The 24,486-nt window shown below is 59.0% G+C and overlaps 4 protein-coding genes across 13 annotated transcripts in view; 2 read left to right on the forward strand and 2 right to left on the reverse strand.

The window, feature by feature from the left end:
- The window catches only part of RANBP3 (RAN binding protein 3), a 54,210-nt gene extending 40,949 nt beyond the window's left edge, over window positions 1-13,261 (forward strand). For 7 of the 9 annotated variants that reach the window (XM_022557625.3, XM_022557630.3, XM_089905599.1 and 4 more), the window contains 11 exons: window positions 95-187; window positions 1,048-1,166; window positions 2,668-2,784; window positions 4,681-4,784; window positions 5,965-6,043; window positions 7,142-7,244; window positions 7,694-7,818; window positions 9,211-9,331; window positions 11,081-11,223; window positions 11,621-11,804; window positions 11,890-13,261. In XM_022557625.3, the coding sequence (XP_022413333.1) occupies window positions 95-187; window positions 1,048-1,166; window positions 2,668-2,784; window positions 4,681-4,784; window positions 5,965-6,043; window positions 7,142-7,244; window positions 7,694-7,818; window positions 9,211-9,331; window positions 11,081-11,223; window positions 11,621-11,804; window positions 11,890-11,933 (1,232 nt within the window). In that variant the 3' untranslated portion in view covers window positions 11,934-13,261. The remainder of the gene's footprint in view (window positions 1-94; window positions 188-1,047; window positions 1,167-2,667; window positions 2,785-4,680; window positions 4,785-5,964; window positions 6,044-7,141; window positions 7,245-7,693; window positions 7,819-9,210; window positions 9,332-11,080; window positions 11,224-11,620; window positions 11,805-11,889) is intronic. The other 2 variants (XM_022557624.3, XM_022557631.3) reach the window with 1 other exon arrangement.
- CAPS (calcyphosine) lies at window positions 12,300-17,520 on the reverse strand. The gene is made up of 4 exons (XM_022557636.3): window positions 14,575-17,520; window positions 14,330-14,507; window positions 13,979-14,185; window positions 12,300-13,908 (listed from the first exon to the last, which is right to left on the reverse strand). The coding sequence occupies exons 1-4, from the start codon at window positions 14,655-14,657 to the stop codon at window positions 13,807-13,809; spliced, it is 570 nt and encodes a 189-aa protein (XP_022413344.1). The 5' UTR covers window positions 14,658-17,520; the 3' UTR covers window positions 12,300-13,806.
- Window positions 17,521-17,630: 110 nt separating this feature from the next.
- On the reverse strand, window positions 17,631-19,856 carry VMAC (vimentin type intermediate filament associated coiled-coil protein). The gene is made up of 2 exons (XM_022557637.3): window positions 19,343-19,856; window positions 17,631-18,192 (listed from the first exon to the last, which is right to left on the reverse strand). The coding sequence occupies exons 1-2, from the start codon at window positions 19,531-19,533 to the stop codon at window positions 17,874-17,876; spliced, it is 510 nt and encodes a 169-aa protein (XP_022413345.1). The 5' UTR covers window positions 19,534-19,856; the 3' UTR covers window positions 17,631-17,873.
- Window positions 19,857-20,337: 481 nt separating this feature from the next.
- NDUFA11 (NADH:ubiquinone oxidoreductase subunit A11) overlaps window positions 20,338-24,486 on the forward strand; it is a 55,502-nt gene continuing 51,353 nt past the window's right edge. Inside the window, exon 1 of one of the 2 annotated variants that reach the window (XM_089905603.1) lies at window positions 20,338-20,732. In XM_089905603.1, the coding sequence (XP_089761729.1) occupies window positions 20,636-20,732 (97 nt within the window). In that variant the 5' untranslated portion in view covers window positions 20,338-20,635. The remainder of the gene's footprint in view (window positions 20,733-24,486) is intronic. The other variant, XM_022557480.3, reaches the window with a different exon arrangement.

The following is a 24,486-nucleotide window of genomic DNA, read 5'->3' on the forward strand; positions in this document are numbered from 1 at the left end:
AGTGCCTGAGAGCCGGCGTGGGGGGGGGGGGGGCGGGGTATGCATTTCTGCCCTTGCGGTCGGAGGGCCCGGGCAAACCGACCTCTGTCCCCAGGTCTGCCGAGCCAGAAGCCCAAGGAGCAGCAGCGGAGCGTGCTTCGCCCAGCAGTGCTACAAGCCCCGCAGCCAAAGGTGCTCTCACAGACCGGTGAGTGACTCGGCCGTGGCCCCTCCCAGGCTCACACGTCAGGGCACAGCCGCGTCACGACACAGGTGGCTTTGGCCCCGTCTGCTGAACGCACTGGGAAATAGAGTGCTGGAGAAACAAGCCCTCAAACCCCCAATGAGCCTGGAAGACAGGCAGTTCCACTGGCCTCCTGAGAGCTGGCCCCCCAACCCTGAGCGGCCCAGATGCGCCCCTGTGTGTTTGCAGGCAAAACTCAGTCCTGTGTCTCTAAGAGACCTGAACCATATTTGTATTATATCCACAAAGGATGGGATTTTCAGTTCATCCTTAATTTTCTTAATACTGATAAACTTTTCTTCTCTTCCTCTTAATCTTTCCCTACAATTCAAGAGCTCTTCATCGGGAGCAAAAATAGTTAATATTTCTGAAGGGTTTTAATTGCATGGAAAATTGTTTTGGTCTAATACTAAACAAAGCCAGATTTAAAGTTGTACATGTCACATAATCTCAACTGTTTAAAGGAGAAAGTGCATAGAAAAAAGACTCTATTAGTAAAACTAGTTTTATAAAACTCATAATTATTCCCCAAATATATTTTCTTTTTTTTTTTTTTTCGCCTAAGTAGTAGTATTTCTAAATAAACTGAAAATTCACATGGTTCTTTGTGGAATAAGCAATAAAGGATTCTTTCTTTTGTGAGGTGTTAGTTTGGGGTTTGGGTTTTTCTAACCTAAGAATTTGTGACTTTCAGTATTGATTCCGGATCCGTTCCTTATTTAAGAAGGAGACGTTACACTGTCAGCCCAAGTGGTAGAAGGCAGCGGTGCTGAAGGTGGTCCGGGCTGACCTCTGAGATGTCTGCTGTCCTTTTCTCCCCACAGTCCCGAGCAGCGGCACCAACGGGGTCAGTGTCCCGGCAGACTGCCCAGGGGCAGCGACATCGGCTTCGCCTGACAACCCCGCCCGGAGGAGTCCCTCTGACGAGGCGCCAGCACTTGAGGTCCGTCGGCAATGGGGCAGGGAGTGCACCGCACGTGAAGCTTCTCAGCGCCTCACCGGGTGCATGGGCTGTTGACCACTCTGGGCCGTATCCAACCTGGCCCGTGCTAAAGCATCCTGATTTGCTCAGAGGTCTCCATGTGTAACCACAACTGACTGGCCAGGTCACCAGCCCACCAAGAACTCCACAGTTGGTTTTGAGTGAAAGGGGCCACGAGCAGGGCTCTGGCACTTAGGGCCGGATAGCCCAAGGCCTGTTTCGTTTCCACGCACGTAGTCTGTTGGGGCCTTGTACCGCTGTACTTGGAGAGATGTCTCCTGTTCTTCTTCCACAGCCGAGCAGTTCCTCAGGGGTTCATACACATGTGCTGCTTCTAGTGGCAGAAGTGTGCTTGGGAGTCCGCTCAGAAATCGTTTGTTTTATTTATTTATTTTTATTTTTATATATTTATGTATTTTTGGCTGCGTTGGGTCTTTGTTGCTGTGCGCAGGCTTTCTTTTTAGTTGCAGCAAGCGGGGGCTACTCTTCGTTGCGTGGGCCTCTCATTGCGGTGGCTTCTCGTTACAGAGCATGGGCTCTAGGCGTGCAGACTTCAGTAGCTGTGGCACGTGGGCTCAGTAGTTGTGGCTCGTGGGCTCTAGAGCGCAGGCTCAGTAGTTGTGGCACACGGGCTTAGTTGCTCCGTGGCATGTGGGAATCTTCCCAGACCAGGGCTCGAACCCATGTCCCCTGCATTGGCAGGCGGATTCTCAACCACTGCGCCACCAGGGAAGCCCAGAAATCGTTTGTTTTTTTAAAAAAAAAGTCCTCCAGGGTTCTGGGATTATATAGGCCAGATGCATATGTTTTCCAGTTAGCGTTGCATAGCAGCTGAAAATAAGGGGCATTTAATGAAGAGCCTGCATTTGCGGTTGGCAGAGACGGACTTGAAATCCGAGTTGCAGCAACACATCCAGGGCTCCACGTACAGAGACAGATTGCACCCGTGTGTTTATCTCCACTCTGCCCGTTTCAGCAGACAGGTCGCTGCCTGAGGTTCTCCACCCTCTGCCTCCCCCACCCGCTGCCATACCGCCGCCGGATGTTCAGGCTCAAATGGTGAAAATGAACATCTCCAATTCAATCTTCAGATGTCCCTGAGCCCCCCACCCTGAAACCACAGTTAGTGGAATTGGAAAAAGAAATCATTCCCACAGCATACTGCTTCTCAGAAACTGGTGGCTAGGGCTCTGAGCTGGAGGGAGACCTGGACGTGACCCCCCACCCCACCGTCTCCACCCAGTGTTCCCGGTGACGAGGGCACTGCCAAGACCTCGCCCCTCCCCCTCCCTGGAGAGGTCTGGTCCCCCCCAGCCCTAGGGCGTCTCCCTGGTCCCCCACCCCAGGGCCCGCTCCACAGGATTCACGCCAGGCAAATGCAGTGGTGTGAGATGGCTCATCTCGCTTCTCAGGGCTGATGTGTTGCTTCTTTTCAGTTGTTCTGTTTGCTTGTTTTAACCAGGAGAAAGACTCGCAGAAAAATGAGTCTAGCAGTGCTTCTGAGGAGAGCTGCGAGAAGAAGGAGCAGCTTGCACAGCAGGCGTTTGTGTTCGGGCAGAACCTGAGGGACAGAGTTAAGGTATGTGGTCAGAAGGCCAGATGAGCTGTTGACCCAGTGAAGGGATCTTTTTATGCCTCCCCCAGGTTCCTTTGCCCGGGGATGGGGAGTGGGGGCCGTGTCTGGGGTGGTCCTGGGCCTCAGCGCCCAGCAGCTGCTTGCTGCGCCCCTTCCGTGCTGTGCTGCTGACTCCTGGCAGCACCCCGGCCGGCTGCCCCCCACCCTGCCCCACCCCTGCCAGTGTGGGGCTGAGCGGTGGCTCCTGGCGGCAGGCTCCCTCGCTCTTCCAGGAGCCAGGCTCAGAGAGGCAACTTAGCCCTGACAGCTGACGTGTTTATAGCCAAGGAACAAGCAGACAGTAGGATCCGATGCTTTCCAGGTCGCCAAAGAGATTTTTATGTGCTTACTTCAGGGTTTCTTTCAGCACTAGCATCGTTCAGCCCGGATCCTTCTTAGTTGTGGAAGGCCATCCTGCGCACTGTAGGGTGTTGAGCAGCATCCCCGGCCCCCACCCTCTAGATGCCAGCAGCACCCCCTCTCCCCGCCCCCAGTGATGACCACCAAAAGCATCCCCAACGGTTCTGAATGTTCCCCGTGGGACCATGTCACCCCCAATTGAGAGCCATCGCCTTGTTTTTTTCAAGGAGGGCAGGTGGAAAGATACTGTTTTCTCTCCCACAGGAGGCAACAGGATCTGTCACCTCCTGGCTGCCCCCCAGGTGTGTTGGTCTAGTCTGGGGACTTTGAGTCGGGGGTGGGGAGCATGTGGCAGTGGCAGGGGATCTGGGTTCTGGACCCCACGCTCTGGCCCTCTCGGAAGACCTGTCCCAGCCCCAGGGACTGAAGGTCCCTCTGTGCCATTTCCAGCAGCTTATCTGGCAAGAAGCTCCTAGAGGCTTGAGGGGCAGTGTCAGTGGCTGTGTCTGGGGACATTTGTCATTGCCACAGCTGGGGGGTAGGTGCCACTGATACTAAGTAGGTGGAGGCCAGAGATGCTGACCAACACCCCACAGTGCCCAGGAAGCCCCCGTCCCCGCTCAGGGAACCACCCGCGCCTGGGGTCAGTAATGCAAAAGGTGAGAAGCCCTGAAACGAGAAAACAAGAGTCTCTCGGGTGTGGAGGAGATGTCAAGCCACGCCGTCAGCTTCCTCCTTTGGTGCCCACTGTCCAGTAGAAGCACAGATACCCCAAGAGACACAAGAATAGGTGTTGATGTTGCACAGCTTTAGGCAAAATAATGAGTCCCTTGGCAGCTGCTCCCTCCCGGGAGCAGGAAGCAAAAGCAGGGAGGACCTGGAAATCCACCCATGCTGGGGACCGGGGCCCTGGCCTGAGCCATCAGGTCGAATCTGTTCCTCGCTGCCTTGAGATTGGGGTGGGGGCGATGTCTCGTGGGGATCCGGGCGTCTCATGGTTGCATCCCAGCTTCTCAATGGGGGGAGGCGACTCAAAGCCGTGGTTTCTTAACCCCTCTGAGCCTCTGCTTCCTCACTCAGGGCAAGGTCGCTAACACCCACTTCTCAGCGTTCCCAGGAGAGTTTCATCGGAGAATGTATTTAACCAGGCTAGTGTGGCAGTTGGCGTAGAAGCAGCCTTGAGAAATGATGCTTCTGTTTTGTTTATAATGAACCCCTTAAAATGTAAGATTTGTAAGCGACCTGTGATTCCTCGGTGCAGAAGCATTGATAAAAATGCCAACAAGGTGCCAGCCTGAGTGTGCTTTTTTAAAACAAGGTAGAAAAGGCTCCCTAGTGCCTTATGGACTGTTTTTGTATCTTAACTCTTACCACACCCCAGGGTACACACATGTAGACGGAGCCATGCCGCATGTCAGCGTAGGGCCCGTGGAGGCAGGCTGAGCTGCAGAGGTCCAGGACGTGCCGTTCTCTGAGCAGTGTTTCCTCTCTGTTTCCCAGTTAATAAATGAGAACGCTGAAGTAGTGGACATGGAGAACGCCGGACACCCCAGTTCAGAAGCACCAGCCGCCACCAACTACTTCCTTCAGTACATCAGCTCCAGGTCTGCGCCTCGGGCCTGGTGCCCAGCCTTGTACGGGGAGAGCCTCCGCCTCGGGCCCGTGGTCACCCATGGTACCTGCCTCAGGGCCCAGAGAAGCCTGGACCCTCCTGCACCAGGAGCCAGCCCAGTCCTTCCTCGGGAGGGCAAGGGCACGTGCAGCCAGAATCCCAGTCACCCTGCAGCCCCTCCCTCTTTTCCGCTCTGGACACAGATGTGGAGGGGCTGGGATGGTGGGCTTCAGCAGACATCTGAGGCAGGACCCCAGTCCCGTGGGCTTGTTCAGCCCAGCCCCGGGAGTGACCTCTGTCACCCGGGCCTCGTGCCCAGAACAGAACCCGGTGGGCCAGTGACAGCTCGGCTGTCTCCTGTCACCAGGTGCTCCCTGCCCTGGACCTGGGCTCGCCGTTGGCGCTACTGGTGGTGGCACTTGCCAACAGCCTGGCTGCCGGGGTGTTTGAGAAGGAAGGCTCGTCCCTGCCTGGGAGATGGGCCAGCAGAGCAGGCGCCGTGCGGGCTCCCACCTCGGAGAGGCCCGAGGGGAACAGTGACCTCGCTGCTTGGCTGCCTGGCCCCCGGTTAGCAGAGTGCATCAGATATTTTAAGACGCATTTTTTGCACCTGAGTGTTTCCCAAATTGGGAGGCACGTGCAGCCTGTGATGTCTTAAACCGTCTGAAGTGTGACCGCCAGGGCAGCTGCCGTTTGCTGAGCGCTCCCCGAAGGTCATCCCGTGTCACCTGCCGGCCACCCCATAGGAGGCATCACCTCCTTGGTGCAGGCCTGGGGAGGGACCCAGAGAGCTGCAGTGCCTCCCGGGGGCAGCCCACTGGCAAGAGACAGCCGGGTTTGTCTGCTGGGAGTGGACGGAACGCCCCTGCGCTCAGCCTCTGTGCGGTGCTGCCCACCTCCTGGGGGTTGGGGAAGACGGGCATCTGGTGTGTCACACGGCGCCCGTGTGCAGTTGGTGCCAGGCGGTGCGAGCCAAGGGTCTGTGTTTGCCGCCTGGAGAGGCCTGGCATGGAGGCCTGCGGGTACCTGTCCCTGGCACGCCAGCCCAGCCCGAGGCGGAGCGGGGCCTCGACCGTGCTTTCCGCTCTGACCGTGTGTGTGCGCCACGCATGTGGGCGTGCACACCGCCTGGCCCTGTGCCACCCTGCGCTCACAGCGTGTCTCCTCTTCAGTTTAGAGAGCTCAGCCAACAGTGCCGACGCCGCCAGCAGCAAATTCATATTTGGCCAGAACATGAGTGAGCGCGTGTTGGTGAGTGACCCCCGTGGGGACTGTCCTTCCCGGGGCCCGGAAGGCTCTCGGAGCCTCCCGCAGGTCACCGGGACACGTCGGGTGTGGCTGCTGCCTTGAGTCCTGTGAAATTAGAATGCTTTCTTTTCCAAGTAAGACAAAGGAGACCCAGCTCAGACTCAGCTTAAACGGGGGGCGGCGCTGGTGGCCTAGGGAGGCTCTGTAGGAGCCAGTGTCGCGCATCCTGTCCTTCCTCATCCTGAGAGGGGCTTCCCTTGAGTCACGGGCCGCGCTTCCTCCCAGCTAAGGGCAGGTGCGGTGACAGCCGTCAGGCCAGACTCCTTAGCCATGTGGGCCGGGACCACCCTGTGCCGCCTCTGAAGCCAAGGGAGGGCAGCCCCATCGCCACCGTGAGGCTGGGGGGCGAGGGGCAACCCCGCAGGGTCTCCAGTGTCCCCTGCACTCCTGACACACCACGGCCGAGGCACGTGGCTGACCGCGGGCCACATCCTGGTCCCAGAGAGCCCAGCCAACCCGGGATGGGCTTCTAGCGTTGTTACCTGCTTCCTTCTCTTTCTTCCTTTTCTTTCCCAATCATTACACACAGCCCCGCTGTGTCCACTGTGAGGGCAGCTCAGGCGCTGTTTGGGGCCCACCTGATTCCTGCCGTCTTGGTCTCAGTGTTTGTTTCACTAAGGAGCCACCTGCTTCTTTTCTTGAGCGTCAGTACTGTCCTTTTTCGATTACGATGAAGTAGGCAAAGAACTGCTTCAAGGGCCAGGGGGACCAGGTGGCCCAGGGTCGGCTGGTGGCACACGCCTCCAGGTGACGCCACAGAGGCTCCAGAGGCGGCTTGCGTGCGCGTCCGGGCGGGCCTGTGAGGACTGAGGACCGCCTGTCTCTGATGCTGCTCGGCAGGCGCTGAGTGGGCATGGGCTGGGGCTGGGCGGGTCCCCAGAGTGCGGGAGGGAGGCCAGCGTCGGCAGAGGGGGGTCCTCTGCTGGGCGGGGGGCGCCAGGAGCTGCCTCCCGGCAGAGGGGTTCCCTGTCCTGCAGCGGTCGGCCCCCGGGACCACCCCCCCCCACGCCCCCTCCTCCTGTGCGCCTTCGCTCCCCGCAGAGCCCACCCAAGTTAAACGAGGTCAGCCCGGATGCCAACAGAGAAAACACAGTGGCCGAGTCCGGGTCCGAGTCCTCGTCCCAGGAGGCCACCCCCGAGAAAGGTAGGCCTCGGTCCTGCCCTCTCCCGGGGGCGTCCGGGAGGCAGGGAGGGGCGGGGACGCTGTGAACCACCCTTGGGCACAGCCCACAGCCGTGCGTGCTGGGGTCCAGTGAGCAGGAGGGGGGCGAGGCCCGGGGCCCTTCCTGGTGACCAGGATGGGGTTGAGGTGGTTGTCGCCCTCCTCCTCGCCCTGAGGCGGCAGACACTTCTCAGCGCCCTCGGAGGTCTCTCGCTGTCTGCCGTCCTCGCCTGAGTGGGAGAGTGGGAGGCCGCAGCTGCACTGGCCGCTCCCGGTGGCCGCCCTGCAGACTCCGAGGCAGAGTTACGTGGTGCGTTGCCAGGGTCCGCTGTGGGCCCGAGGCGCTGGCCCCCTTGAGGCCAGAGCCACCCTTTGGGTGTCCTGTGAGGTACACCCTCCCCCTGACCAAATCAATAGTCAATGTCGTTTAGCTAATAACATTGCAGAGTCACTGGCCGAGTCGGCGGCCGCCTACACCAAGGCGACGGCGCGGAAGTGCTTGCTGGAGAAGGTGGAGGTGATCACCGGGGAGGAGGCCGAGAGCAACGTGCTGCAGGTGAGGCGCGCCCGGCCTCGGGGACCCGTTGGTGCGGCTAGCGGACTTCTTGTACTGCTCTGTTTTAGAGCAAAACGGTCTGTTCTGAGACAGTCTCGATAATTCAGGGAACTACAAAGATGTGTAACAAACACCTCTTGCCACCCAGAGTCAACAGCTGTGATTATTTTGTCCCGGTGGTGCTGTGTTCTTTTCTTAGACCAGACTTCATGGCACCCGTGCCCCGTCCCATCTCCCTCCCCTCCTGGGGCAGCACGTCCAGTGTGGTGGGGCTCCATCTGCCCTTCGTCCTTTCACACATACCTGCGTGTGTGTCTATAAACCACGTATATGTGGCTTTGGGGAGTTTTTAATGTGGGGTTTTTAGTGGTACTTTTTTCCCCCACTCAGTTTTTCTTATCTATCCATCTTGAGAGATATTGACTTACAGAGATCTGCAAGCTTTTTCTGTAAAGGGCCATGTGTGGTCTCTCTTGCATTTTTTTTTTGTATAACAACTTTATTGAGGTACAGTGCACATACTATGAAATTCACCCTTTTAAAGCGTACGGTACAGTGGTTTTTACTGTATTCACTAATTTAGAACATTTTTGCCCCCCCAAAAAGAAGCCTTGTGCCCATGAGCAGTCACTGCCCATCCCCCTTCCTGCAGCCCCAGGCAACCCCACTTTCTGTTTCCGTGGATTTGCCTGTTGTGGACATTTCACGTGAATGGGATCGTACAACATGTGGCCTTTTGTGTCCACATTTTCGAGGTTCATCGCTGGTGGACCATGTGTCGGCGCTTCACTCCTCTTCAAGGCTGAGTAACAGTCCACTGTATTGATAGCCCACATTTGTTTATCCAGTCACTTGCTGGTGGGCGCTTGGTTTGTTTCCACTTCTGAGGTATTAAGAATGATGCTCTGTGAACATTCACGTAATAGTTTCTGTGTGAACACGTGCTTCACTTCTCGTGGGTAGATACCTAGGAGTGGAATTTCTGGGCCATATGATAACTCCACGTTTAATGTGTTGGAGAACAGTTTTCCACTGTGGCTGCCCCATTTTCCATCCCCATTAGCAAGGTGTGAGGGTTCTGATTTCTCCACATCCTCCAATACCTGTTGTCATCTGTCCTTTTGGTTATTACCATCCTAGTGGGTGTGAAGTGGTATCTCATTGTGGTTTTGATGGGCATTTCCTTAACGATTATTTTTTTTTAATACTCCTCTCAAGATGTAAAATCCATTCTAGTTCGAGGGCAGGACAGAAAAGTGGCCATGGGCCAGACGTGTCCCCCAGACCATAGTTCGTTGACCCTGCTGGTTCATCGCGGGTTCCCTGCAGGCTCCCGGGGTCTGTCTGCCGGCCAGGGTCCCTGCTCACCCAGAGGGCCACCTTGTGTTCCAGATCCAGTGTAAGCTGTTTGTCTTTGACAAGACCTCGCAGTCGTGGGTGGAGAGAGGCCGGGGGCTGCTCAGACTCAACGACATGGCATCGACAGACGATGGGACGTTGCAGTCCCGACTAGGTGAGCTTCGGCCAGGTTTCTGTGGAGGAGCCTGGGGCGCGGCGGGGCGGGACTCCCTATCTGCACCCACAGCCGGCCCTCAGCCTGCGGGACCCGGCCTGGCCCAGAGGCTTCAGCCGCCAGCCCTTCTGTGATGTTCCTCTTCCTGATCGTGAAAGTGGATGAAAGGATTTAGCCATTTTCAAACGTATTTTCTTATAAAGTGTCAGTTGTTTCGTGGTGAGTAAACAAAGAAGTCAAACATCAACGAAAATCTCTTTATAAAAAGAGGGAAATCTCTGTCTGCCAAGAATGTTTTGGCGGTCCATTCCTGTTCTGTGGATCTTTGTTAAGGAAGTGGGGTGACTTTGTCTCTCGCTCTTTTCACTTGCCGTTTTGTGGGCGTGTTCCTGTGTTGTTAAATTTTCCCTAAAATATGACTGTTTGTGAAAAGCCTCTGTATGAATTAACATTCCATCGGCCGTGAGTGTATTCAGCCATTTCCCTGCTGATGGACGTGTAGGTTGTTCCTAATTGTTTTTGACTTGTAAGTAATGCTACTGGGGCCATCTACACGTGAATCTTATTCCCGGAAGTACGCTTGTTACAGAACGGATGTGTGTGCGGGCATGTTTGTATATATGTGAAACGTGTGTGTTCATTTTTTTGTTTGTTTTGTTCTGTTTTTTTAATCCTCCCCAGTTAAAATTGTCCTGTGGCCTTTACAGAAACGTCCATTCCTGGCCCAGGCGTAGCTCATGCTGCGTCTTTTCGGCACTGTTTTTATGCACTTGGGCTTCTGTTCAGGCACTGTTCTTTTTCATTTTCCCTAATGGAAACGTGCAAGTGTATCTGGACAGAGAGGGCGCAGGATTTTGAGCCCCCGCGGCTCGTGGCTCTGCCCCTGGGTCATCAGCCTGTGACCAGCCTCGTTGTAACTGCACTGTCCCCTCCCTTGTTGAGATCCTTCCCGGCCGTCGTCTCCTTTCACCCCACGCAGCCTTTGATCCTTGGCATTGACCTTCCTTCCCTCCAAGTCCACCTCGGGGGGCGGGTTGGGCTGTGAGGCCGGGCCCAGAGGGCTGGCGGGGGTGAGGGTCACCAGATTGGGGTGACCGCTTGTAATCTGCTCCGGGTTTTCCAGTGGGGAGGGCCGGGCCGGCAGGAAGGCCAGGGCTCACCTGTGTCCATGGGGTTGGGGCTCGGTCAGGGGGGGTAGGCTCGGACAAATTGAGCAGGACGACATTGGCCTTGGGCCCGCTGTGGGTGGAACTCGTGGTCTCACACACATTTCCAGAGAGGGGAGGCCTGCCCCCTGTTCTTCTCCACTGTGTGCTCCCCTCAGTCTACCTTTGTCTCCCTCCTGATGGAGGCTCTGAGCAGCGGTCAGCCCCGACCCTTCCTCTAAGCAGTTAGCTCCTTTTCATGGGGCAGGAGCTGCGCCTTGGCCTGTGGGTGGCGACAGTCAGGGGGCGTAGACTTCGTGTGGCTTGTCCCCAGTGTGCAGACCCACCTCCGCCTCCTGCTGCTGCCTGTCCAGCCCCTTCCCCAGGGGAGCCGCCACCCTGGCACCAGCTCCACCCACTGGATGTGCCGCCAGGGGTGGGGGGTTGCCAGGGCTGCCGCTCAGCAGACAGGAGGCTTTCGTGGACCTTGGGGGGATTGTGGGATTTCACCCTGGGGGTGTTGGCTTTCCTGCAGATTGTGTCTGTTCTCGTAGCGGCTTCGTCGAGGGGTGGGGGGCAGAGCTGATGGCCTCGTTGGTTGCAGTGATGCGGACCCAGGGCAGCCTGCGGCTGATCCTCAACACCAAGCTGTGGGCCCAGATGCAGATGGACAAGGCCAGTGAGAAGAGCATCCGCATCACAGCCATGGACACGGAGGACCAGGGCGTGAAGGTCTTCCTGATCTCGGTGAGCAGCCCCAGGAACGGGCTGGGCTGCCCCCGGCCTCTCGGGGAACAAAGCTGTCCAAACAGCCCCCGGGCAAGGGCAGGGCAGCCCCATGCCTAGCACTCAGAGCCCTGCACTGAGGGCCTGGCCGGGGCGAGTAGGAGGCCTCCAGGGTCGGGATGGCTCACCGAAGGCTGGCCCGGCCCGGGCTCTGTGGACCCCTCGGGAGGACAGGCCCTGGGCCTGGGGGAGCTTCGGTCTGCTGTCCCCGGGTTTGTCGAGGAGAGAGGTCAGGCTCCTCCCCAGTCCAGCCCGGGAGCTGGGACATCCCGTTACGGCAGGGGCTGCGGCCACGTCACCTGAGGAGGGGTCTCCCCGTGAGGCCTTGTAACCTGGCCCTCCCCTCTGCCTCCGCCAGGCCAGCTCCAAGGACACGGGCCAGCTGTATGCGGCCCTGCACCACCGCATCCTGGCCCTGCGCAGCCACGTGGAGCAGGAGCAGGAGGCCAGGACGCCGGCCCCCGAGCCCGGGGCGGCCCCGTCCAACGAGGACGACAGCGACGACGACGACGTCCTGGCCCCGTCGGGGGCCACCGGAGGCGGTGAGCCAGGGGTCCTGGGGCTGACCCGAGGGGTGGGGCTATGTCCAGGGCAGACACCTGACGGCCAGGCCACCGCTCCCCACAGGCGCTGGCGACGAAGGGGACGGGCAGACGGCCGGGAGCACATAGCGCCGGGAGCCGGCTGCCCACGAGCCTGCTGCTTTGTCCGTCTGTCTGCCCGCCCGCCCGCCCCTCCCTCCGGCAGCGTCGAGGCGCGGGGCTCGGGAACCACACTCCCCGCTGGGTGGCCACAGTCTGGATCCGCACGTCCCGTTCAGAAGCAGACTCGGGAACTGCCTGAATGTGGTTTGGGACACGAACCTCATCATATTGATGAGCAAAACGAAAAAGAACATTTCTTCCCTCCCCACCTTGAATTGAAATGGCACATTAAGACTTGTCACGGCTTCTCACTGGGACTGGGACCCCTCGTTTCTTCACCCCACCCTCGTCGTGTCGCCAGCTCTCCCCACCTCCACCTGCCCGGGCACCGGGTCTGTCCACACAGTGTCACGCTGGGCCTGCTGGACCTTCTGTTACTACTGTCTTTACCTCCCAGCTCCCACGTTCTGATTTGGGGGGTTTATTTTTAGACCTTTTCTTTCCCCCCCAAGGCTTTGTGTTTGGTTTCCTAAATCGAGGCGCTTCTCTCCTGTGTGTTGAGCAGGCACGGCTCCGTCGTGGGCTGCGTCCTCGTTCCCCCTGTGGCCCCCGGCCCCCGTGCTGGGGGTGCTCCCCACCTGGGGTTCCTCCAGGCCAAGTCGTGGGGTGCGGAGGGGTTGGGCCCTGGGCCTGGAGAGCCTATCTAGAAAAGGGTCACTGGGCGTGGGAGGGCGTGGGAGGGCTTCCCCCCCCATCCTCCTGTCTGTCCCCATAACATGGGTCACCCGTCATCAGGCACCCAGGTGCAAACCTGCTTCCTGCTGTTGGCCGTTCCTTCCTTGCCCAGCCCTGGACATCTCTGCCCCCAAGACCGTTGAGGGCTGGGGGCCTCTGTGAGAGGCAGAGGGGGACCCTGGCAGGGCCTTCAAGGAGGGGGCAGCGAGCGGACCGGTTCCAGACAACGGGCAGAACCCATGCTCGCAGCACACACAGGAGCGGCGCCCTCTGCCCGCCCCACCCCGTAGCGTGGCCAAGAGCCAGCTGGGTGCCGCCCGCCTGGCGGGGCCCGCAGAGGAGGCCTCTGTGCACAGGGCCCTCACAGGGTGAGGGGGAGGCCCGTCTGAGCTGTGCCGCCCACACCTCAGGGTGGCCTGTGCAGCCCGCATCTGCGTCCGCGCCTGAGCCACGGGACGACACCAAAGGCCCTCCCAGCAGATCCGGTCACACTTCTCTGCTTTAAGCCTTAGCCAACTAGTGACAAGTAAAACCAGATAACGCCCATGTGTTTTGGAACATTTATGTAAGATTGTCATATGAAATGTATTTGGGAACTACATTAAAACTTTTAACTAAAACTCTGGTCTCCCACGTGCCCCAGGGGCCTCAGGAAGCCAGGCAACCTGGCCAGGAACGGTTCCTCAGCAGCCTGGCGTGCCCCGCACTCCACACCTGGGCAGGTGACCAAGCTCGGCTGCCTTCCAAGACTGACCGCTCCGTGCAGAGCCTTGCTTCACAGAAGAGCAGTTTGCTTCCCCACCCGGGCGCTGCCTGGCTTCCTGGGGGAGTCACGAGGGAGGGGTGAGGGTGCTGACAGGGTTCACTTGAGCAGAGCCAGGAGGAGACCTGGGGTCGGCATGGCGTGGGCATGGAGGGTCTCACTCCCTGGGCTCCTGAACCAGTGACCCATCGTTGGAACCTTTGTCCCACTGACACCTGGTGGCCAAGCCGTGTCCCTGGAGACCTGGTCCAGCCGGTTCTGCGGCCTCAATCTTCCCACAATCCCCTCCATCCCCCACCCCGGGGCTGCTCAGCTCAAAGCCCAGGTGAGAAGGGGCCCTGGCCCAGGGGTGCCGGGTGGGGCCCTACGCTGCATGGTGCCAGCCGAGTGGGTGTGCACCGCTCACAGCCGCCAGGCGCTGGTCATCATGGCCACAAACTCCTCATCCGTGTCCACAGAGGCGCTCACGCCACTGTAGTAGTCCTGGAACTCGGCCAGCGTGACCTGGAGGCAGATGGACTGTCAGGGGGGACCGCAGGCGTGGGCAGAGGGAGTGGGGTACCCGCGCACCCACCTGCCCGTCCTTCTCGGAGGAGTCAAAGTTGTCCAGGAAGCGGCGGAGCACCTCCTCCTCTGTCCACTCCCCGCTCCGCACCCTGGGGTGGGCGCGGCCGCTGTACACCCCCCGGAGGTCATCCACAGTCACCACGCCGTCCCCGCTGCGGTCCAGCTTGGCGAACGCGGCTGTGATGACTGCCTCCCGGACCTGGGACATGGGGGGCTGGGGGGAGGTGGTGACTGGGGGGGGGGTGGAGCTCGGGAGGTCCCCCGAGTCCCCACACCGATGTGGATAAGCCCACAAGGACTTGGCACCCCCGGACGACAGGGTGGAGGGACTCGCGTGCGGTCGAGCGCCCGGCCTCACCCGCAGTGCCCGCAGGAACTCCTCCAGGTCCAGCGTCCCACTGCCGTCACGGTCCCAGCGCCTGCACACGCCCTGTGCCTCGGCTGTGTCCAGCACCAGCCCCAGCTCGGCCAGGCCCCGCTGGAGCTCCCCTGCGTCCAGGGACCGGCTCCTGTCCCGGTCCATGCGGCGGAAAAACCTGGGGGGCAGGGGGCGTGGTTGGAAAGTGATCCGGGGGGTTGGGGAGGTGTGAGGGGACAGCTCACCTGGCCAGACCCTGGATGCCCGAGGCCCCTCGGGACAGGCACTGGGCCCGGAGCTTCTCCATGGTGGCGTCCACAGCATCCATGATGGGTCAGGGCTCCCTGGGCTGCTGGATGGGAGAGAGATCTGGAGGGGCTCCCGCTCGGCAACCAGGCTACAGGCCGGGTGCCCCCGCTCACTCACCTGGCCTTCGTCTGTCCTGGAGTCCGGGTAGCCGCTCCGCCTGCCTTCTACCTGCTCTGCCCAGCGTTGGCAGTGTGTCCTGCCAGGCCGGGCTGTTGCTAAGGGACGGTACCCTGGAGACTGGGAGGGGCCCCAGCTGTAACTCTCTAGGCACCAGAGCCTCATGGCCCTCAGCATGGCCCTGTGGGGGCATATGGCGGGCCGAGAGGCACAGGGCAGTGCTGTTGCCGCCGCTGTCCACCTGCTGTCCTGCTCGCTTACTCCCTGCAGTGCCCAGGTCCTGGGATAAAGCCAGGCCCAGGTGGTGGTGGTGGGGAGGGGGTCACTTCCTAACCACAAGGAGGAAGGGTGGGCCACAGCCCTGTGGGGACCAGTGTCCTGGATGGAGGGAGGCAAGGCCCAATTCCTGTGTGACCTGGAGCAGGTCCCCTCCCCTCACTGGGCTTCAGCAGCCACCAGCCCCTTTTCACAGGGCCGCAGCCAAAGCTGCTGAGGGATCCAATTTTAAAGGACTCGAGGTGACCCAGGCCCCTGTCCAGCAGGCGGTGCTCACAGCTGGGTCCTACAGACATCAACGTTGACTTGGACAAAGCAATTCCTGGTAGTTACTTAGGGCCAGTCAGTATGGGTCACCTGGTGGTTGGTTTCCAGGTCTCAAACATCACTTGGTGGGCTGGCTCATTCATGACAAGCTGCTGAGCCAGGGGCTTCAGTACCGGCCGGAGAAGCGACCCTGACCCCTGACATCCGTAATCCAAGAGGGACCAAGGCCGCCATTACTGAATGCCTTCTGTCGAGACTTTGGACATCTTGCCAACCGAGAGCGTTACACCAACAGTCAGGATTGAAAATGATAATGGATTTCCCAGGACTAAAAACGTGGGCCCCCGTTTGGGGACGCCACCACCCGCAGAGACCCAGAGATCATCAGAAGCTTTTCAAAGCTTGCGGTTGCACACAGCACAGTGGTATTGTCCAAAGTTGCTGCCACAGTCAGAAGCCAAGCCGTGGATCACAAGCCACCCGGCGCTGCGATTCAAGCTATTGCAACACCATCAGTTTTATGAGAAACTGCAGTGGCACTCTGCTGCAGAAATTCTTGTGGCTTGCTGCAGTCCAAAATTCTTTACATAGGCAAAGAAATACTCCATTGTGTATTTTTATGAGGGTGACAAATGTCGGATTTTTTATATATATATATATATATAGAAAAATGTAGAATGTAACCACAACTATTGTAGCTCTGTTTGGGCATCTCCACATTTTTAAGAGAATCAGAATTTCAACAATAAAAAATTGGAAGTGGCCAGGGCCCTTCCGACCCAGAGGCCCTTTTCACTTTACCTCCCTTGAGCCTTGCTTTGCACAGCTGTAGAATGGGGTGATGCCTGTGTGCATAGTTGTCTGAGGAGATGAGACACAACCGTGTGTGTGGAGTGCCTGGCACAAGCTCCTGGGGCTGTAACTTGTGTCTCCCCACCCAGCGGGGCCCCACCCTGGACCAGGAGCAGCACAGCAGCCCCCCTCCAGTTCCCCCACCAGGAAGAAAGGAGGAAGGACCAATGCCATGAAATCATTTGGTTTATTCTTGAGCTCCGACAGGCGCCAGCCTGCCTTCGCCTCGTACAAACAGCACCCTCCAACCCCTGTTCGTCCAAAGGAGAAAACCGGGCCATTGTTGCCACACTGAGGGGTCACTGTGAGACGCCAGGCGGCCCCATCCTGAGGGCTGAGGGTGGACGCTGAGCCTTCCGGGCTGAAAGGGGCTGTGCCCCGCCATGGTTCCTGGTATGACCATTCCCTGAGTCAGGAGGCGGTAAAAAGCTACCACGGTACCAGGCCAGGCACTTGGGCTGGGCAGAGAAGGGCACAGCGTTCCCTGTTTTGATTTAAAAAAAAAAAAAAAAAAAACACCCCGAATATCTTGGGCCAAGAAGGGCAGCATAGAAATAAGGAGTGAAAAAATAGATTCTCTAAGGAATATAAAAAGGAGCCAGCTGCTGCTACAAAAGCTACACTGGCCGGGGCGCCTCATGGGATGTGCTGGGGTCCCTGGCTCTCTTCAGGGCCCATAGACCCATCCTGTTCCTACCGGGGTCCCAGGGTGCGCCTGCCACTGGTGACAAACAGAGAACAAAAACCCTGCCCTCATGGAGCTTCCACTCTGATGGTAAGAAGTTACATAAAGAAAATAAAATGAGGCAGTGGGGGGTGGAGTGGAGAAGAATGACTTCCAATAAGGTGGTCAGGGAAGGCCTCTGGGAGGAAGTGACGTTTGAGCAAAGACCTGAGTGACAAGGAGCTAGTCATGTGACAGCTGGGGGAAGAGCATTCTAGGCGGAGGGAACAGCCAGTGTCAAGACCCTGAGGCAGGACGCTATCAAGAAAAGCTTATGGGGTGCCCGAGTTTGCCTGGGCAGCAAAGCCTGGCTGCAGACATCTCAGCACATCACACACGCACACACTCTTCCCTGCGTTGAGGGAAGGATAGAGTTTGGGGGAAAAAATCTAGGATTAAAACTTTGTCTTCATATAACCAATGCAAAAGGGCCTGAGGGTTGAGGCTCGCAATTCTGGACTGAGATGAGAATAAGAAAAAGCTTTAGGGTGGGGAATGCTTCGGGACGAACAAAAATCAGGGCAAGGGGAAAAGGGAGAGAAACTCAAATCATCCACCTCCACCAGAAAAAGAGAGGTCTCAAACTCAGATGCTTCAGGGGCCAGACATCTGGCCCTAGGAGGCATGTGGGGCCTGAGACTCACACTCACTGAAGAGGGTGCCCCGGACTCAGATCCAGGCAGGCACGGCCCAGTCCGAAGCTAGAAATCCAGATTTTTGTGTCAGCACTGCCAGTTCTCCAACAAGGGTGATGGATTGATTCAAAGTTTTGTTTTTAAAAAAAACAAAAACTTCTCTCCGGGTCCAACATCTGCATTTGTCCCTGTAGGCCGCCCATTTGAAACCTATGACTCTCTAGCAGGTTCTGACGTTTGGACAGGATTATGGCTCTGCCGCAGGGTCCTCTCTGGGGTACTGGTGACCCCCAAGGACACCCACAGCAGTGGAAAAAGTCCCCGTAGGGGTCCTCTTTCTCCATTCTGGAATCTACTCTGGGACTCACACAGTGGTCCCAAACACGGCAGGCTGGAGGTGGTCCCTGTCCTCTTCCTCCCCAGTACTGTTGGCAAGGTGTGAACTGGGCCCACCAGGGAGTGGGTGACTGGGGACATTGGCCGGCAAGGGCCCCAGGCGCTCAGCCTCAGCCAGGGTGGCCATCAGCCCAGCCAGGGGTGGCCGGCGGCGGCAGATGTCCTGCAGCAGTTCAGCCCGGGGCTGCAGCTGCCTGATGAGCTTGTCCCTCTGGCACACGGCAGCCTGCAGACTCTGGACAGTAGCCTCGGAGGTCAGCAGCTGCTCCTGGAGAGCGGCAATCTCACTGGCAGGAAGGCAACACGGGGCAGTTATGGCACGGGGGAGCCAGAGGTTCTCTTCCCCTGCTCCCGACCTCCATCCCTGTCAGGATAAAGTCCCCCTATTATGGACTGAATGTCTGTGTCCCTCCCTCCCCGAATTCATATATTGAATCCCTATGCCACAGTGTGATAGCACTTGGGAGATGGGGCCTTGAGAGGTAAGTTTAGATGAGGTCATGAGGGTTTCCTTGTAAGAGACACACCAGAGAGCTTGCTCTCTCTCTGTGCCACGTGAGGACACAGTGAGAAGATGACCATCTGCAAGCCAGGAAGAGGACCCTCACAAGGAACTGAATCTGTCAGTACCTTGATCTTGGATTTCCCAGCCTGCAGAACTGTGAGAAATGATTTGCTGTTGTTTAAGCCACCCAGTCTGTGGTATTCTTTAACGGCAACCTCAGCAGACTAACACACTCCCTCATCCATCCCCGTAGCTCTTCCTGCAGTTCCCTTGTCCCCTACACCTTTTCCTATTTGTTGTTCAGCTTAGATGGCTCCCCCTCCAGGAAGCCTTCCCTCCGGGCCCCCTCAGAGCCGTGTGGCCCTCCATCACACACACCCAATCACCCCATATTGGAACTGCCTAACAATGTGTCTGCTTGAGGGCAGGGCTGCATAGGTCTTACTGATGTGCCCTAATACCCAGCACAGTGCCTGGCCCATAGTAGATGCTCAGTAAAGATGAAGTAATGAATCCAACCAGCTCTGAATTTTTTCCCACCCGGTCCTCAGCACCACCTTCCTCCCTGGGCACTTGTCTCATCTCTTTCAACCCTCAGCTAGAGGGACTCTTCAAAACTGCTGGTATCATCCCATCCTCCCCTCCTCAAGAACCTGCCATGGCTCCAGTACCTACATCAGGCGGCTGGTGGTCCCTGCACCACTCAGGACCAGCCGATTTTGCCTAGTTAGATACCCACACTTGTATGACATCTCTCAACTTTACATAGTGAAAACTAAGTCAAGTATTTTGGTGTTTGTTTTTCCAATCCCACCAGTAGTCCGGCTCCACGTGAATGCACACGATTTCCCCTGCCGGTCCTCCTTTCCAGTCTCGGCTCTGCCTCCGCCCACCTCCTCCGAGAAGTCCATGTGGCCGGCCCCGAGCCTCACCGGTCCTTGGCGCGGCCCAGCTCGTCTAGGGCGGCGCGCAGCTGCTGGTCGTGGCGGGCCAGGCGCTCGGCCTGGGTGCGCACCGTGCGCTCGGCCGCATCCAGCCGCGCCTCCAGCTCCGCCGCGCGCCGGTGTACCGCAGCCAGGTGTGCGTTCGCCTCGCGGATCTGCAGGGGCGGCGGCGCTGACATGGCCCCGCCGCGGTCCAGGCCCAGCCACGCCCACGGGCGGCCCGGAACCGGTCCTGGCCGCGCCCACGGGGCCACGCCCCCAGCGGTCCGTTCAGGGCTTCGGCGTGATTGGCCGCGATCACTGCTAGGCTCCGCCTCCAGGGCTGGGTCTCGCCCTCCTCAAACCCGAACACCCCCGCTGGTTCCGGCAACTCGAAACTCCACCCCTGAGCCGGGCCTAACTCCAAGATTGGCCAAGGTCTTAACAAACCACGCCCCCAGGTTGGCCTTGTCCTCTGGTGGCGCCCTAGTTCGGGCTCTGGCAGCAGGATTGGTCATTCCCTCGAGACAGAACAAACCCCCCCCCCCCCCCACTTAGAAGCTAACGCCGGGTTGGTCAGGCCCACACGCCTTCAGGTTATGTTTGGGCTCTGGCCACGCCCCGAGCCTAGAGCATTCTTCATCCCGCCCAGGGGTTGGACTAGCCACAAACTGGGCACAGACCACATCGTGCTAAGAATCCGAGCACTGGGATTGGACACTTTCTCGTTAAGCCCCTGAACCTGACCACGCCCCCAAATAGTCGCACGCTGTTCAGACTCTGGCTTAAGACTGGCCACTGGGCGTAACCAAGCCTCCCCACAGATTCGGGCACTGGGAGTGGCCACATCCCGCCACGTCCCGCCCCATAATGACGTCTCTCTCCTATCAAGTGGAGCACGGCCCCGCGGTCTCCTCTGTGCCTGTGGATAGGCCTAGTACCTTTGATAGTCCCGCCCCTAGTTAGGCCCCAGCTCCGGGAGTCAAACCACTCCTGACCCAGGACCTTCTGAGCTGAACTAGCGACATCTGCCTTCACTGATCCTGGTCGGCCTCAGTTTCCCCCTCCAGAAATCGGCTAGGGCTGCACGCGCTCTTCCTTTACGCCAGTCCCGATTCCAAGCGCTTGAGCGCGACCCGTGTCCACCTCCGCGGCGCTCAATAAAGTTGCTCGCTTGTTGCCGTCCCGCCCGCAAGAGAGGCTGAGCGCGCCGCCCAGCAAGTCTCGCGAGAGTCAGCGGCGTCCGCCCTTGGGCGCTGGGAGCCGGGGCGTCTTGCGGTGCGGGGCCCGGGGTGTTCCGTCATGGCTAAGACGCTTCTTCACCAGTACTGGGACATCCCCGAAGGTACCGAGTGCCACCGCAAGACCTACGCCACCACCAGTATCGGTGGTGCCACTGGTGAGCGCCGGTCGGGTGCCCAGGGCGGAGGGCGCAGGGAGGCCGTGGGGTCACTGGGGGCTGTCCGAGGGCGTCCTGGAGGGGCTGCGGATCTCGCGGGGTGGCAGTGGTCATCGTCGGGGTGTCTGGGGCGGCCTTGGGACGCTCGGGGGCTCTCGTACAAGATAGACTTTGTGGGGGTGTCGGACTAACTCACAGGGCGCAGAGGGGTCATAGGGTCACTGGGAGCAGTCCGAGGGGGTCCCATGGGGGCTGGGAATCTCGCGGAGTGGTACGTGACCATCGTCGGGGTGTCTGAGCCGGCCATGGGGACCGCTGGTGTGAGATAGACGTTGTGGGGGGATGGGTGTGGCAGGGTTGGAGGGCCCTGGAAGGTCGTGGTACATGTGACAAGCTGGTCACTGGAGTCGTCAGAATCCCTGGGTGCTGGCATTTTGAGGTTATTGTTGAAACGCTCACCAGGCTCTGGGAAAGTGATGGAGTGGGAAGTGGTGGAGTGGGACGGGGCCATTATCGGTGTCAGAGAAGCTGGAGGGTTCTGAGACTTTCCAGCTGGTGTCTTTGAGATAGTTTGGGAGGATCGTGGGTTATTATTGAGGTGTCTGAAGGCAGAAGTTTGAGAAGGTTCTGGAGTGGGATGAGGTCTTTGTAGGATCCAGGAGAACTGGGTGGTCAGAGACATCTGAAACTTTTATTGGGGGCCATCAGAGGGGTCTTAGGGGCGCTGCGGAGATGATAAATGAAGTGAGTCAGCAGCTACCATAAGGGTAGCCTTGGGGGAATCTGAGGGGATGCACAGCCCTGGCAGTCCTCTGCAGGGGAGACCCTGGAGTCTAGCCTCTTCTAGTCTCCTTCCCAATCTCAGTCTGAGACATAGGTATGATGGGTTTGGGGGCCACCTCTGTATCTCCAGCTCCTGCAACAGGGCCTGGCAGAATTTGAGTCTGCACTGGGAGGCTTTGCATTAGGACCTAGTCAACGCTACCCTTTTCTGCATATTTAATAAGAAGCACCGTTACCATTTTCATTTCTCAGAGGCGGAAACTGAAGGTTAGAGAGGTGGATGAACTGCCCCGGTGTCTTTGGGAGCCGGGCTGCAAATCCCGGTCTGCTCCTGGGGGTGACTGGGGCAAGGAATGTGCCTCCAGGGTCCTCCTGAAGAGTCTTCAGGAAGGCTGAAGGGGGAGCCCCAGGGGATGGGTTTTGTGGCGTCTGCTTGAACAGAGCCTGGAGGGGGCTTGTTGGAGGGTGTTTGAGGGGGTGCGGGTGGAAACCTTTGACGGAGGTGCTATGTCGGGTGGTCGTGGAGAGACTCAGTTTTGGGGGTGGTCGCTGGCTTCCAGGAGCCCTACAGGGGACCCAGGGGTCTTCGAGGGCGTCGCTGTGTGCGTGTGTCACTCACTCTGCCCGCCCGCATTTTCTCACTGACCAGCTCCACTCAACACTCAGGACCCGATTAAACGTGCTCCTGGATCCTCCCTCACCTCCCCGCTCCTTCCATCCCTGCCGCCCCTCAGCCCTCCACCCAGGGAACTCGTTTCACACTTGGCTTCCCTGGGATGGTGAGCCCCTGTAGGGCAGGGAGCCAGGCTCTAGCCCAGCCCAGCACCCTGTGGGAACGCAATAACTGGAGGAACAAATGAGTGAGGGAAGGAAGGAAGGAAGACAGGGCAGTAACTAGGAATGAACGAATGAGTGACTTCGTGAGTGAATGAATGACTGTGAATGCATGAGAGGAGGAAGGCCCACAGTAACTAGGATGAATGAATGAGTGACTTGTGAATGAATTAATGAGTGAGGGAAGGTACACAATAAATGAGTGGATGAATGTACGTGGGCCCACAGTTACAGATTGTGAATGAATGAACGTGCACTGTGTCAAGACGGTCACTTCAGGAGGCTAGGAGCAGGCGGAGGGCCTGGGGAGGGGCCTTTTGAGGGGGTGACGGGAGCCTGTGGAAGGGCCGAGTCAGTAGAGACTCTCGAGTGCTGGGGAGGGTGACTGCAGCGTCTGAGGAGTTAGGTGGGCTCCCGGGGACACGGGCTGGCACATCACCTACTGAAGGATTGCTGGGGGGAGGGGGCCAGTCCTTGACCCTGGGATGGTCCGGCACCTTCCAGGTCATCCGCTCCCAGGTAAAGGACTTCTGAGGGGTCTTGGGATTGTGGGGCACTCTGTGTCCCACGTGGCCTGTGAACTGGGCGTCCCTCAGGCAGGACCGCAGGCAAATGGGGGTGGGGTCAATCAGGTTCCCCCGCCAGGACTCACTGCCTGACTGGGTTTGGGGACCGTCACTGAATCTTGTCAGTGGTTCTTCGGCAGAGGCTCATAACTCCTGCTTCCTGGCCCAGCTCTGGAGATCATGCCTCCCCAGGTCCCAGGCAGGATGGGGAGCCCCCTCTGATTCAGCCTCTTTACAAGGTGGGGTTTGGGGGTGGGGACGTGTGAGAGAATGACTGAAGAAGGGGGTTTGTTGGGCCAGGGCGGGCCGAGCAGGCTTGGGGGAACCCCAGACTCTGGTCCCCTCCCCCCTTCCCAGCCTTCAGCCGCTCTGAGGGGAGCAGGGACCCTAGGGTTCATCGTGGGATCAGGAGGGATTCGATCTGGGGAGTCCCCAGGTGGGCGCCTTGCGTGAGGGAGCCTTCTGTGTGTGTGCTCTTTTCCTGTCGTCCCTGGGGCTCAGTTTCCCTGTCTGGGAAGTGGGGTGGCCCTCTTGGCCCTCGGGGTTGCTCTCAAGGTTACCCCCGCTGTGCAGTGTGAAAAGTTCCCCACAGCTCTTGTGAGCTGAACCTCAGCCAGGACTGGGGGGGAACACTGCTCAGCCAGGAAGGTCACGTGAGGGCTGCACGCAAGCTGTGAGGTCTCCAGAGGCTGCAGGCTTGGGGACCTGGCGGGGCCCACATCCCTGGGGCATCGGTGAAGGTGGCGCTTGGCCTTTGGGTTAGACCCTTCTGGCTTCCAGGCAGCTCTGCTGGGTGGCATCAGGCAAGCCGCTCTACCTGTCTGAGGACACCCCCCGCCCTGCCCACGAAGCGACGGATCAGAGGGGACTGAGCCCATTGGGCCCCGAGGAGGGTGAATGGGGTGGTGGGTGCCCTTGCCGCCTGGCAGGTGGCAGTTGTGTTTTGTCTGGGGTGGGCTGGCCCCAGGAGTTCTGTGCTGGCGGCCTGCTCACCCTGGTGGTCTGTCAGGAGAGGAGGGGTGCATTGTCTGCCCCGAGCAGGGTCAGCTGGAGGGTGGGGAGCCCCGTGTTGGAGCCAGCCAGCTTGCCTTTGGTCTGATGTCCACTGAAGAGGGTCTGGCTGGGGAGGCTGCCCGAGGCTGCCCCAGTCTTACCCCAGACCCACACACGGCCCAGGTCAGCGTTCCCTCAGGATGCCCCAGGCTAGGACCTCAGGCCTGGCCGCCCACCTGGCACTTGGCTCCAGGCCTGGCCCCCACCAGGGCCCCTCACACGTAAAAGCCAACGTCAGGGGCAGGGCAGCCGGGGCGGCGGCAGAGATGTAAGAGCTGATGAGAGTGGCGAGGCTGAGCCAGCCAGGGCGAGGGACGGGCCCGGCGGTGGCGAGGAAGAGGCCTTGGGGCCCCGGAGCGAGCCTCCGCGCCTCTGCTAAGGAACCCTGGGCCGTGCGGGTGGATGCAGCCTGTCATGGGAGTGGGGAGCGGGGCCAGAGTGCCAGCGCAGCCACCAAGGCCCAAGCCCATCCTTGCGGAGGCCGTGTGCTGGGCTGGTGCCCTGCGGGGGGCCAGCAA

Source organism: Delphinapterus leucas, unplaced genomic scaffold, assembly GCF_059928025.1.
Source record: "Delphinapterus leucas isolate spDelLeu-1000000601 "Yukka" unplaced genomic scaffold, BTC_Dleu_Yukka2 spDelLeu_asBTCV2_sq25, whole genome shotgun sequence".
Taxonomy (NCBI): Eukaryota; Metazoa; Chordata; class Mammalia; order Artiodactyla; family Monodontidae; genus Delphinapterus; species Delphinapterus leucas.